The sequence below is a fragment of the Juglans microcarpa x Juglans regia genome, chromosome 4S (assembly GCF_004785595.1).
Source record: "Juglans microcarpa x Juglans regia isolate MS1-56 chromosome 4S, Jm3101_v1.0, whole genome shotgun sequence".
Lineage (NCBI taxonomy): Eukaryota > Viridiplantae > Streptophyta > Magnoliopsida > Fagales > Juglandaceae > Juglans > Juglans microcarpa x Juglans regia.
The window spans coordinates 19496062-19510488 of record NC_054601.1 but is presented as its reverse complement, the minus strand read 5'-3'; the positions used below and the strand labels follow the sequence as shown (position 1 = coordinate 19510488).

The window sequence follows — 14427 nt, the reverse complement described above, 5'->3', positions numbered from 1 at the left end:
ACTACTTTTAAAGCTTGTGCAGATGTTTTTTCTTTTGACGGATGGCTATTGCAAATTTTAAGTAGAAAAGTTTAATAGTGAGAATAGTTTCAACTTATGTTGCATCAAGATGCGTGCCTTGTTACAACAATAAGGCTTGGCAATGATAAGATGGCAAGATGCCATTAACATTGCCAAAGGAAGATTTATCAGCACTTGAAGAGAAAGTGCATAGTGCACTTTTGTTGTCTTTCTCATATAGAGTTTTTATAGAAGTTGCTAATAAGCAAACAATCGTTAGACTTTGGAAAAAGATAGAGAATTTTTTGTGACGAAGTCTCTAAATAACCGTTTGTATTTGAAACAACGTTATATACTCTCCATATGAATTTAATAAAATCATTATAGATATAAGAAATATTGATATTAAGTTTGATGATGAGAATCAGATCCTGATTTTGTTGTATTCTCTGCCTCAATCTTTTGATAATATTGTTGATTCAATGGTAGAGCTACTGCCTCCCTAGTAGATGTTAAAGTCTGCTTTAAATTTGAAAGAGTTGATAACAAAATTAAGTGATAGAAGATAGAATGTAACATACAGGTTCAAAATCTGGACAATAAAGTAAATTTACTCATTATACAATAAAGTAAATTTACTCATTATTATTATTATTATTATTATTATTCATTATTTTTAAAGTATTTATCTGTTTCTTTATTTCAATTTTTTCATAAACATTTTTTAACTAATTATTAATTACGAACGAAGAGTTTGTCAAAATTTTTACTTCTTTGTGTTTTTAAACGTGTTTAATTCAAACTGCACTTTCCCCACGACTCAAACTGCTAAGACCACTTCCTCCAAGCTTATCTCTCTAATCTCATGATCATACCGAGTCCTCCTCCCACTGGGAATTCTTAGAACCACTCTGGTTTAAACACTACAAACCCTGATTTTTATCTATATATTTTTCCCTCTGTCGACTCCTCAACACACTGACAGAGCAAACAACACAAACTCAATTGAGAAATCAGTTTTCATTTCACATAAACAAATAGTGCCCAGCCAGTTCATGCTTCTCCACCACCCCGTTCGAAGGAGACCCCAGTCGTGACTGGCGTAGATCGTCATCCAACTCCGTCACTTCCCATCTCTTTCGTGGTAAGTTCTCATCAATTTACACACTTCCTCCACCTAATTCCTTCTTTGTAACCACCATCAAGACTAAATGTATTTTTATTCTTTTATTCTCTGGTATTTAGCCACAAATAGAGGCCTCTCACAATGTTCTTGTTACCGTCGATCTTCACCAAACCCACCACCGCACGTTGTCCCTCGATGAGTTGAACTGTCGCACACACTCTCTTTCATTTTGACCCTCTACTTCTCAAGCTAACAGCACAAATCCCACTTATCTCACAGAGTTTTTGTTGTCGTTGATCTCTAGCCGCTAGCCACCATCGTTGCACTCTGGCATCATCTCGGTAAGACCACGCCAATATCTCTGATTTCTTTCACCATCATTTTCTTAACAATATTTCTTTGCTTCCGAAGTTTTGCCATTACTGATCTCTGTCCAGCCACCTAGATCCGTTGTCACACGGCTTTTGCTTTCTCACGGTAATCCCGAGCACCTCACTAATTCGCACAATGCCTTTCTTCTCCAGTATTCGTCTCTTTATGTTTTCATGCATTTGTGTCGGATCTCCTTTACTTTCATTTCAGCTTTATCCAATAAAGCCCTGCACCTCTTTGCATATCACCAAATTACCCTTCACACAATATATTTTAACTTCCATAAAAAGTCTCTAGAAGCTGAAGCCTCATTGTTAGTGTAATCTCATTTTTGCCCTTTTGGTTTTGTCGTGTATTAGCTAGGGCTGTACAGGAACCACTCGGATCGATCGTCAGATTCAGGAACCAGTCGAAACCAGTGAAGAACCGGTTGGCGGGATAGAGGATTTGAGGGAAAACCGACGTCGGCGGTTCGGCGCCGGTTTGAACCCCTGAGAAACCGCTGAACCGGTCGACCCTTTCTTTGTTTTGAATATATGTATATTAAACGGCGTCGTTTCATTTAAATGAGTGAAATAACATCGTTTTTAAAAGTAGAACTTAAAAAAAAAAACATATAGAACGGTGCCATTTGTCTTTAAACCAAACAACGCCGTTTTGAATTAGGTTTCATTAACCCCCCATTCTTCTTCTTCCTCGCGTCTCCTTCTTCCTCCCACATCTTCTCCTTTCTTTGCAACCCTAAACCCTAAGCTTCTACTCTCACTCGACAATGGACGCGGCATCCCTCCTCCGTCACAGAGACGCTGACAGCAAACCAAAGAACCGAACCGCACCGCGTCGAGACCAATAATATCGGTTTTCTCTCCCCAATAGAGCGGTTTCGGCCAGTGCTAAACTCTCATGGCAGACGTCGATGGGTCTCGATTTTGCTCCGAAACCAACGCCGAAACCATCGGTGTACACCCCTAGTATCAGCCTTCCCATAAGCCCTGCAAGCTTTTTTATTATTTCAAAATAATGTCCTCCAACCTTTTTTACTCCACTTTTCAACTTTCGTAAAAAAGATATCTTACGTTTTTAGCTTATGTGTGGGCATGACAAAATGTGTTTAAAATAAGTCTCTTTACATCAGCCTACTTTTACTTATAAATATAATATGTTGACTTGGTTTTAATTTAATCCTTGTTGCATGTAGTTGACACTTACATTTTGTATACAGTTTATATTATATTATTAAATATTCATTTATGATTTAATTATGATAATAAATTACAAGGATTTGAATTTTAAGTATAATCAAGTTTAATTAGTAAAATGAATTTTCATTGTTTATTTTATTGGATTTTGGTAAAATTATTATGTTTTATTATTAATTGGATAATAAGGGAATATGTTTCTTATTCTTTATGATATCAATTTAATTAAATAGAATGTCATGACATTTTTACCAAATTAGTGAAGTGTGATATTTCGTATAGGTAATGATTTATAAAGTAAGATATTAGAATTTGCGTTACGAGATAATTAATTTGATCACAAATTAAAATCATCACATATTAGCTTAGATAAGTTATTATTAAATTCAATTCTTGATGGCCTATTTTACATACCACGTATGTCACTATGCAAACATATCATCCAGCATAGCACACGATAATGTCATTCTGTATCATGTTCATATTTTGTAAACACTGCATTCTTAAAACAGTGACTAATAGGACTCGAGGTTACCATATCGACTTCGCTGAACTCACTTAACTTCAGCAATCCCATGATTAGATTTAATGACAACCCTTAGTTTTGGAGCCTGAAATATTAGCAAATATTACGATATATGGGCAGCAAGTTGTTGACGAACCCTTGTAGTTTTTGGAGGATTGTGCAACAGAAATGCGAGAAACTTCAATAATCAGGGAAGTCATGACGAAACTTTCAAGCTTTTTAGGGCAGTGGTAAGCAGAGGAAGCTTGTCAGATGCTCTCTGCTTGTAGTCTGCCTCCAAAGCTGTTGCTGCCAGAGCTTGCAGCTCTGGGCTTTCCTTGTCATCTTTGTTCCGCCCTTTAGAAAGCTGTCCGATGCCAGAAGAACACTGGATAACGGGAGGAAATAAAATCATCTAGTCAGAAACTGGCTACTGCAAGACAGGATAGAAGGAAAAAATAAAGTGCAGCCAGAGAGAACTAGATCTTAAAGATCACAACAATCCAAAATACCTCAGAAACTGAGAAATAGTTTCATGTGCACGCACATGCAAGTATATGATTATATGTAGTTAAAAGTAAGACAGAGAGCTCACCAAACAAATTCCGAAGAGAGCCCGGGTATTTTTGCCACCGGCCAAGTCTATGGTGGATGCATAGTATTTCTTTGCAGTCTGAAGGTTCTCTAGTCCACCAATTGTATAAAGCACCTGTTGTTTATAGATGCAAAGTGAGGTGTTTGTTCAATGGTTATTGTTAAAAATTATGCACTCATATTCATTCTTTAATATTGTCTAAAATTATCTTCAAGTTCAATCTCCTGCAAAGATTTTGAAATATCTCCAACTAGTACAAGTAATAAACCCACAACCAAGACCATATCCAATAAATGGGAAAGCAAACCAGTCATAACCATGCAATCCAGGCATGGAGCCAGAATAATAAACCAGGCTCTAATACCATGTCAATGAATCCAACTAAAAGCTTAAGCTAGCAGGAGGGGAGGAGTGTCCGCCTAGTATATAAACCCACCACTAAGACCACAGCTTATCATTGTGGAACTCATCTCTTTCACAAAAGAATAGGACACTACTGATTTTGTACGCACATCTGGAAAAAAAATAAGGATAACAATAGAAGTTGGAGAACTCATGAAGCTGGAGTACGATAATAGGTGTCCAAAACTGAGTCCTGATAGAACATTTCTCAAATACTCCATTACTCCAAAAGCCAGAGTGGCAGAGAGGGGTGGGGTGGGGCAGAGGACATAACCTGCTAGCTTCAGCCTTTACTTGAGCATACATGATGGGTATAACCAATATATGAATGTTTGTTTGCCCAGTCAAAAATAGCTCAAGAACAACAAATTCGGACAGAAAGAAGATCATATAACTAAGCTGATCAGACAGGCATCACAGCCGTTTTTGTCAGGTGGTGAACGGGAGATTTTCAGATAGATCAATGTATTAGACAATTTGCAGCATGGGAAGGTACAAGACAATTTCAATGAGAAGGCACAATTCCAGACAGAAAATGGAAGCCTGAAATGGTATACAAAGTTGTCTTTTTGGTTTGTTTCTAGGCCTTTGATGAATGACAAGTAGGCAAGTGCAGTAGGAATGCTACGGAAGACACTGAGCGAAATGAATAAAACATGTCCTTCTCTATCATCCAATGGCGTGCAAAATGTGCATTCACATATTCTATATACTGGTGGAATTGAGCCATGATATTTTGCATTCCAATTAAACTTGTTTACTGTCTGGCGGATAGATTTGTAACATACGACGTTCAAAGCCTAAAACCTAAAACCTATAGACTTAGGCCTGATTTGTATTCGCAAGTCATCTCAACTCATTTCAACTCATCTCAACTCATCTCACTACTATTTATTATTATTCATCAACTTTAACTCACAAATCTCACTACTATTCACAACTCATCTCACTACTATTCACAACTCATCTCAACTCATCTTCGAATCCAAACGATACCTGATTCTCTACCTCACGTTTTTTTGTTTCCAGGAGCATAGTAGTATAAAAATCCCATAAAAATCAAGGGGCGAAAAGGGAATAGAACAGTGAAAAAGAAGAATCTACCTCAGTAAAAATAAATAAAAAAAACCACTTACATCAGCATACGCCAAGTGGTGCTGGGGTACCATGGGTTGAGATAATATTAGCTCCTCATAGCAAAATGCCGCTTGCTTGTACCTACAATATAGACACAGACATAGATCATGAAAGACCAAAAGGAGGCAATTTGGTAGCCACTAATTTCCTTGGAGAACAGAAAAAATATTGAAAGAAGCCATACATTTGCAAGGAGACATATATTTCAGCCAGCTCTCTCCAGGCATCATGATCAGCCATAAATCTGTTAATTGCAGGAAAAACAACCTTAGTAACATGTTCTAATGAGAAAACTCTTTATGAATGACAGAAAGACGCAGAGAAGCTTTTCAGATCAATCTCACATTTCAAGATATTTATTGAGCCATTCAATGGCCCCAGAAATATTTCCTTGTGCCTTTGCCATAGCTACCCTCCTCTTATGTATTGCCTGTATATGAAAAAGTTAAAGCAAGTTCACACACGAACACTTGATCATATTCTATATACTAATTTTTTTTTATAAGTGCTTTTATATTTACTATATGAGGAGAGATCACGTATTTTCACACACAAGAAAGATAAAACAATAATACAGTCCATTCTTCCATTTTCTTTTACTTAGTAACAATAGGACCCATTCTTACAAAAAACAAATGTTTTGCTTCATGAATAATCAGTTACATAAATTACTTGATCTAATGGATTATCTTCTAAGAGGCTTGAGTAAGCTTTTTCTGCCTCTTCCCAGAATCCCTTTGCTTCAAGCAACAATGCCTCCAGCCTGCCTGTGATTTATACCATGTTAAATACAATGCCATCAAAAAATACAGTCATAAAAAGAAAGGAGGGGTAAGTCATCAAATATCAACAGCTAGTGAAAATACAATCATCAGCCTCAAATACTCTCTTGTTTTCCAACTCTTGGAGTTCTTTGGAATCAACAAGGTGTTGAGGCACTTAATTCTAGTATTTGAGGTGAAGCCACAGGTTTGAGAGGGGTTTTACTCCTAGTACTTATTACTAAGAAGAATGCTTCTAACCATTTTGATAAGAAGAATGCTTCTAACCATGATATTCACTGCACTTAAAAAAAACCATCAAATGGCGAAAAGCACTTGATGATAAAATGACTGAATATTACAATTTTTATGCATAAATATGAACAATTTTGTCAAAATTTATAAATAACAGTAGTCACATAACGACAGAAAAAGTGTATAATCAAGCCTCTGCCTAACATGAGTATTACACAGTTTTGTTATTACTATTTTAGGGTATCTATATTCAATTATTATTTTCATGATTACCATTTGCCACAAAATGAGAAAAGGTTTAAGCATTTACATAAATTTCAAATCTATTACAATCCATATTTATTCCTCTTGAAAGCATTAACAGAATATATATATATATATATATATATATATATATATATATACACATATGCAGGCAAGCCTGCCTATACATGCCCTTACTGACATATGACTAAAAATTTTTTTTTTTGATAAGTAACACATGACTGAAAATTAGGAGCCCTTCACTTTCACAAAGGTAGTTAACTCCTTTTGGCATCATGAAAGAAGCTTTCCTTTTGCAAGTGAGAGGTTGATGCCAAGCTATATTAAGGGATTTAGGGGTAGTAATACATGTCAGGTCAATTGGGTTTGGTCATCAATTAGTCTACCCTAGCCCGACCCAAATAACTAAATGTGTCGCTCTGACTTGTGTTAGGTCAGCCTTCTTTTTTGTCTCTTTTTAGAATTGTAGACACATTTTCTAATCGATCCATTTCAATTTCATCATTATTATCTGCTTTTCGCCAAACAATTAGTGATTTGCAACGTCACTCATCTACACATATTAATACATTGATAACATCCATAGCATTAAGAATATATTATAAGTTCAAAATATTTAAAATTTCTTTTTTTATAACTATAGGCTCCGTTTGGATACAGAAACACTCTCAACCCATCTCATCTCATCTAATCTTTAATCATTACAACTTTCTCAAATTTCCACCCAAAATATAATAAATAATTCAACTTTTTCAAATCCTAAAATAATAATAATATCAAAAAATAATATTCTAACAATATTTTATTCAATTCATCTAAAACCATCTCATCTTATCTCACTATCCAAACGAGCCCTAAGTCTGAAATTTTTAATTTTCAAGAATTCAAATGAAGATTAAGATTAAAATAAGCCAGATATTTTTATAAATTTGAAAAACAACAAGTACTTTATGGTATGGGTCTTTAGCAGGTCAATCGATAGAGATCAATCATTTATTCAAATTTTTACAAAAACTCAAAAAGGACACAAAATATAGCTCTGTGTTTATGTCGAGTCCGCAGGTCATGTCAATTAAGGATGATATACACCACAAATCACTAAAGAACAACTCGCATAAGCTTGCATATGCTTTTTTATCTGATATAAGTAGAGGCATGCACACATATACAGTTTGCAATAGGTTATTCAACTTACCAACCCTTTTGCTCTCCTGAAATCTTTTCTGTAGAACCTTTATGCAATCCTGTAAAAGGTTCCCATGAAAAAAATTATCAACTTTGAGACATAGAATTCAAGAAAGCAATCTATTGACCAATTTCGTGTTATTATGTGAGTTGATCAATGGACCAGGCATTGATTAAAGGATGTATAAATGTAAATATGTAAGTCAAGATAGGTTCAAAGAGAATTCTATCAATACAAAATTCATCTTGTTCCAGACAAGGTAACCATCAAAAAGATTATATTTCATTTAAAGTTGAGCAGTACATTGAATAGCAAGTTGCAAGATTAAATCCAAAAAGTACTAATATGGTATGCTGTCATCATCGCCATGTTATTGGAAATGAAAAGGAGGTAATAAAGTTATCTTATGATAACAACATGGTTAAAAAAAAAAAAAAAAAAAATCTATTAGGATTTTCAGAAATTTTTTGGGGTCACAGTTTTTATGTGTAAGATTTTTAAAGGACAGTATGAGTTTATTTAGAAATTTTTGTGCATCATGAGAACTATTTCTAACCTCATGAGGTTATACAAATCAGGAGTGTTAAAAAAACCGCAAAACTGAGCTAACCAACTGAACCGGTTGGTCGGTCCGGTTCTCTCTATGAGCTGGTCGGTTTCAGTTTTGAATTTCATATTATCCACCTTTTTGGTTTGGAGCTGGATTCTGTGTTTTCACCCCGAACCGAACCAAACCAAAATGATTTTTTTTATATACAACATATTATACATATTATAAAGATAAGAATTATAGCATGAAATTGTAATATATAGCATGCAATAGTAACCTAATTATTTATGCTTACATATTAATATAAACTTACTCTTATACATGAATATTAATATTAAGTTATTAGCTTGCTTCTACATAGTTGGGGTAAAAAATTGATATTTGGGCTAAAATATTATACGTTTGGGTCACAAAATTAACCAGTCCAACAAAAAAGGCCCAAACAAAATTACCTCTGTAGAATTGAAACCTGTCTGATCGGTTCAGTTCATCGGTTTTCCCAAAAACCAACCGAACCGATTTCAACCCTGATAAGAGTTCTTTTAAATTTTGGGAGGGTGGCTAATCTTTGAGAGATTTTTCAAAGTTATGGGGAATCATGGAGGATCTTTCTAAATTTTATTACAAAGAAAATGCTTAAATTTTAAATTTTAAAAATTTTTTGGTGGAGCCACATCGATGACCTCTACATGTGGTTCCGCCACTGCACATAATCTTCCACCTGGTCAAATTCCAAAATAAACTTAGAAGGTCTCCTGGCACCAAAGATCAATATGGAAAAAGCCTAAAACCACATGGAATGTTCCTACCTCCTCCTTATTCTCAAATTGTTCAGGTTAATTGATCCAACATAAAATGGGTGGAGCAATGCATCATAACCTCTTCCTGCTCTCCCTTTGGCCGTTTCATCCCCATTGCGACCTCTAAGGCAATGCCCTCTCAGTAGAACTCCAAGTTACTGTACATGGCACCACGCTCAGCAGGTAAATTATCTCAGATTATGTGATTGTGTACAGGAAGGTAGTGAATGGAATACCATGTTACTTGGGAGGGAGAAGTTCAAGCCCTTTATAAAATGATTCCAAGGCACTTCAATTGTAACATTGACTACTCCCCTTGGAGTATGGGCCTTCCTTGTTTTAGTACAGATGGTATCAAAGCCAATCTCAACTAGAATTGTGGGATTTGAGCCATACCACCATTGATGGATTAGTCTTGACGAGGACGTCAAGAATTTAATGGAGGAATCATAATACCTCAAAATGTTTGTTACGAATAGGAAGGTGGTGAATGGGATTGCAAGGGAAAAGTTGAAGTCCTATATAATGATTCCAATTGGCTCCAATTGTAACATTAACTAGTTCTTTTGGAGTTTAAGCCCAAATGTGGCTTGGACCTTCCTCGAGTCGTTGCAGCAAAGGAGGTCCTCCACTTACCATATTTTCAAGGCTAACCTTTTCATCTTTTATTGGAAGAATACAAGTCAATATCATCCTATCCACTCTAGGAACCTACAGAACCCGATCAGGACAAAAAGCAAGCATGTAAAGTTCCAACAGTTTTTTAGCAAAAACACTAGGCCTTCTACTTAGAGACCACATTCTCACCATCCTTCCCTTCCATCACTCCTCAAACTCAACTAGCTATCTTGGACTTCCCCGATGTTCTCAATATTGTAAGCAATGCACCTTTGAAGATATAGCATTCTGAAAAAACTTGGTGGTCGGAAGACCAAGGTTTTGTCTCAAGCAGCAGCCTCCACTGTCATCCAATTGGCGGCCTTATCCGCTCTTCCTACTCCATGTCTAGCGTCCCACTCAAAATATACATTGTGCATCCCTTGACTCCATTTGGGGAGTCAACAACTCCATTTTCCATCATTATTCTCCAAATTCTTGGGACTCCATTTGCACCCACCCCAAATATTAAGTTAGTCTCAGTTTCCACAAAATACTTGAATAAAAATGTGTAATCATTGATAAACTTGGATGAAAACTCCTCCACTCTTCCTTGTCCATCACCACTTAGGTCTATGCGTTTTGCCAAAGATTCCTTAAAAATTGTTGATCCACCTCCTTGCATCCTTACTAATGCGACATTTGCTACTTGGCTAGCTCTAGATCTTCCATCCACATTTAGCACAATCTATGGATTGTCACTCCCCACCATCCGTCTCCATGCATCTTTATGCCCCCAATGGCTCATGGCTCTGGAAAGGAATCCTCAGCACAAAGAATCTACTAATGCACGACAATTGCCAATTGGTAGGCTCTGGATCTTCCCTCCACATTTGCGTGGATTCCCTTGCTACACAACCATTCTTGGCCCTTTCTTTCTTTGGCCAAACATCATGCAAAATCACTCGTCACCAATCACATTGATACGTCCACCAACACTTGCAAGGAGAGTATCATCACTCCATCCTTTATCCTCACACAATCAACAACATTATACACATCCACCTACCTCATCACCCATCTGAAGATTTGTTAGTTTGGGTCCCTAAAAGCAAAGGCCACTTTTCAATTAAATCCGCATATTGATGGGATATCCATTCTAGGCATCCTTCACCCAGCCTATTCATTGAGACAGATTGGACCATCCTTGGGAAATTAAAACCTCATGCTTGCCTTAATTTTCTCGAGTGGAAGTTAGCACAGTGTATTCTCCTGGTGAATGTCAAAGTTTCTAACACCAAAACGCACAATTATTCTCCTTCCCTCCATTTTGAAGACCTTCAACAGTTTTGGCTGCCACACCACCCCCAAAAACCCACAAACACCACTTTCTAACTTGTCCTTTCATGCACATCATCTAGCACGCATTCCCATGGCCACTCAATCCACATGCCATACACCACCAAGGCACTACATTGATCAAATCCCCTTTTGCACCATACATCTACTTTTGGTGTAGCCCAGACTAATTCACAGTCATTCCTTCTTTTTGAAGCTCTAAACTATGGAAACATAGCAAGAAAGGATTGAAGTGGTGCACCATCACACTACCTCGATGCCATTGAACCAGCCCAACACACCACCCATGCATGCCATGATCACCTAGTGGCTTGGACATGGAGCCCTAGCAACCCAAGCCTACATTCCCCTAGTCTCTGCACCCATCTACCTCCAACAAAATTAATTTCAAGATGAAGAATCGTATTTATTATAAGCAATGTGTCGATTCATATTGACTACAACTGTTGTAGCAACCATCTATGCTCCCACTCTGGGGACGTCTTAGAAGTTTAAATAGCCCATCTTGCTCCTATTGACCCACTAATTGGAGAAGTCTACGCAACCTTACTTGCAATTTCCCAATCCCAAGAGTCATGCACCAATTACATAATTATTGAGGGAGATTTGTTGTTGTTCATTACAGTGATTTTTCACCATCCATCCCAAAGTTAATGGCAAATTCGGTCATACTCTAAGCATCCACTTTGTCTTCTCTGGCTTCAGCATATGGCAGGCATGGAGAATCCATTGTCCCTTCCTACTGTTATTTTTTATTCTAATGTAACCCAACACTATTTTTTACTTTTAATATTTCTTCCCAGTATTTATTGAGAAACAGAGTAAAGAAAAAAAGAAGTGGCTACCTTAAGTAAAAGAAGGGGTCACATATATAAATGGATTTAGGCCTCGTTTGTTTTCACAGATGAGTTGAGATTAAAGTTAAAAATTGAATAAAATATTGTTAGTTGAATTGTTTATTTTATTTTGTGTGAAAATTTAAAAAAGTTGTAATGATTAGATGAGATAAGATGAGTTGAGATGAATTGTGAAAACAAACGAGCCTTAATATCTCCTTTGAGCATAAGAGGAACTCACACACATGGATGAAACATAAGGGAATTCAACGTACCTTTGCAACATCAAGACATTGGCAGTCCATAGCTGCAATTGCTACTTGCTCATATAGTGTCCATTCTTCATACAAAATACATAATGGTTAGTCAGATATTTGGTCCAGTAAAAGGAGCATCGTAAATTAACAGACCTAATAACTATATATAGCCAGAAGAGTCAAAAGTATGGACTGGAAATCCACCACTAGAAAACAAAATTTGATAGATAAAGCTGTTGCAGAGGACAGCAAATGAAAATTGCCCCTCATTGGCTATGAAATTTGGTAACAATTCCCAAAGTCTACTTGTCAGCATATACAGCATATCAAAGTGGTGCCAAAATAATTGGATCACCAAGAAAGCAATGAGGCCTAAGTATGTTCTATAATTTCTACGTTTTGTATGCTTATGTACATCAAAACGCCATTTAAGATCCAGATGAATAATTAACACATATAACATTATTAATGGAAGATTGACATACAACTTCAAAGGAAAGAGACTCACATTTCACTTTAGCATTTTATTGGAGATGATCTACAGGGATCAGAATAAAACTGTTAAAGGAAATAAAAAGAAAAAGCAAAAAGTAATCTGATCTATGTTCAAAAGCTCCCATCTTATAGAAAAAATGATTCATGGATCATAAGTATGCCCTCATTAATAGGTCGCTTAGAGTCAAGTATTTCTGCATTGTATGCATCTATCCCCTGCGCCCTTTAGCATCATAGAGGGATCTAAGACAGTACTCAATGATGATCCATTTCGTTTAAGGAGCTAATATTATAACTGAATGCAAATTATACTTGGACAGGGATATGAAGAGATCAAGTAAATATTCAACACATTTGTCAGCACATTGGCATGAGTCTTCATCCATAATTCTACAGTCTTCAACACAGAAATCCCAAGTTTCTCCTTCTTTATAGTCATTATGGCACTTTGCCAACAAAGTGAAGAAAAGCTTTTCAGATTCTTTGCACTGAATATTGTAATTCTACCTTTTTTTTTTTTTTTTTACTCGCATAAAAGATTATAGTTGTAGATACTACCCCATATAAATATAATCACGGTATGTTCTCATTGATGTGCACTGCGAAGGATTACACTCTCGGTATAATTCTTCCTACCGCAAGATATATAAGAATCTAAGATATTTAAAAAAGAGCAGAAGCTATACCTATTCAGAGAGAGAGATTTACAGCCTTTCAAAAAATTTCTGTGGCTTTGGTAAATGGTGATGTATTGGCAATCTAGTTGTAAAACATCTCCTTGAAGTTCTATTTTTGGTACAATCGGAACTCGCACGGTACTCCTATTAAAGAAAAAGATTATTTTCTTCTAGATAGGTGTCTCTTTTGTAAATTTTATGTGTACTTGGATTCTCCTTTTAATGAAATTGTATTACATATATATATATATATATATATATATATATATATATTATATATATATATATAAAAGCTTTTTTTTTTACCTATAATAAAGGGTGGAGAAGTAGGTGCTCTCATTATTAGACACCTCCCAAATTCACCACAAAAACCCAAACTACGCCTTGCAAATCTAACCAGCTAAAAGAATTATTCGGAAAAAAAAAAAAAAAAAAAAAACTAACTCTGTTGAATCCCATCACAAGAAGCTCACGTTAATGACATTTGCATAATAAACAGAATCCAATTGAGAAAACACAAATCGAAGCCGAATGTAGAATCTAAACAAATTCCTTACCCAACCAAGTTCTGATCTATTCCTATTTTGAATTACTAACAAACAAGATTGGAACTCACCATCGGGGCCAAGGCTGGATCGCTTTTTGGGGTCGCTGAGGATCGATAGCCCATGCTTCAAAACTTTCTCAGAACGCCGGACCTTGAGATTCCTGACCAGGCAGAGGTACTCCCAAGCCCCTCCTCCTCCATTGTCCACCTGGCTCTCCAGATTGCTCAACTCAGTCTCCTGTGTCTTGGTCACCATCTTCACCAATCAACAGAAGAAAACCCAATGTCTAGATAAACCTATTATTTTAGGATGTCTAGAATATCATAAGATAAATTACTTAAAGATCAATTTAATTTACCCACTTAATTTATTAAGTGTACAATAAATCTAAATCTTAATTACTAATTTCTCTCAAACTTATATTTTGTAACTAGTGATGACTCTTAAGTAGGCCGGCTCAAAGGGTTAGCCAAGCAAATTCATTGGCCAAGGCTCCCCCTGAGATT

At 36.1% G+C, this 14427-nt stretch overlaps 1 protein-coding gene across 3 annotated transcripts; it reads right to left on the bottom strand.

Annotated features, from left to right (window-relative positions):
• Positions 1-3404: 3404 nt before the first annotated feature.
• LOC121263486 (ER membrane protein complex subunit 2-like) lies at positions 3405-14176 on the bottom strand. 3 transcript variants are annotated; one of them, XM_041166398.1, is made up of 9 exons: positions 13990-14176; positions 12220-12284; positions 7808-7860; positions 6009-6099; positions 5681-5766; positions 5521-5580; positions 5336-5417; positions 3798-3911; positions 3405-3590 (listed from the first exon to the last, which is right to left on the bottom strand). In XM_041166398.1, exons 1-9 carry the CDS (start codon positions 14174-14176, stop codon positions 3420-3422), a joined length of 909 nt encoding a protein of 302 aa, XP_041022332.1. In that variant the 3' UTR covers positions 3405-3419. The 3 variants fall into 3 exon arrangements, with proteins under 3 accessions (XP_041022332.1, XP_041022331.1, XP_041022333.1); XM_041166397.1 differs by having other exon boundaries at positions 6009-6103; positions 7812-7860; XM_041166399.1 differs by having other exon boundaries at positions 7808-7848.
• Positions 14177-14427: the final 251 nt, after the last annotated feature.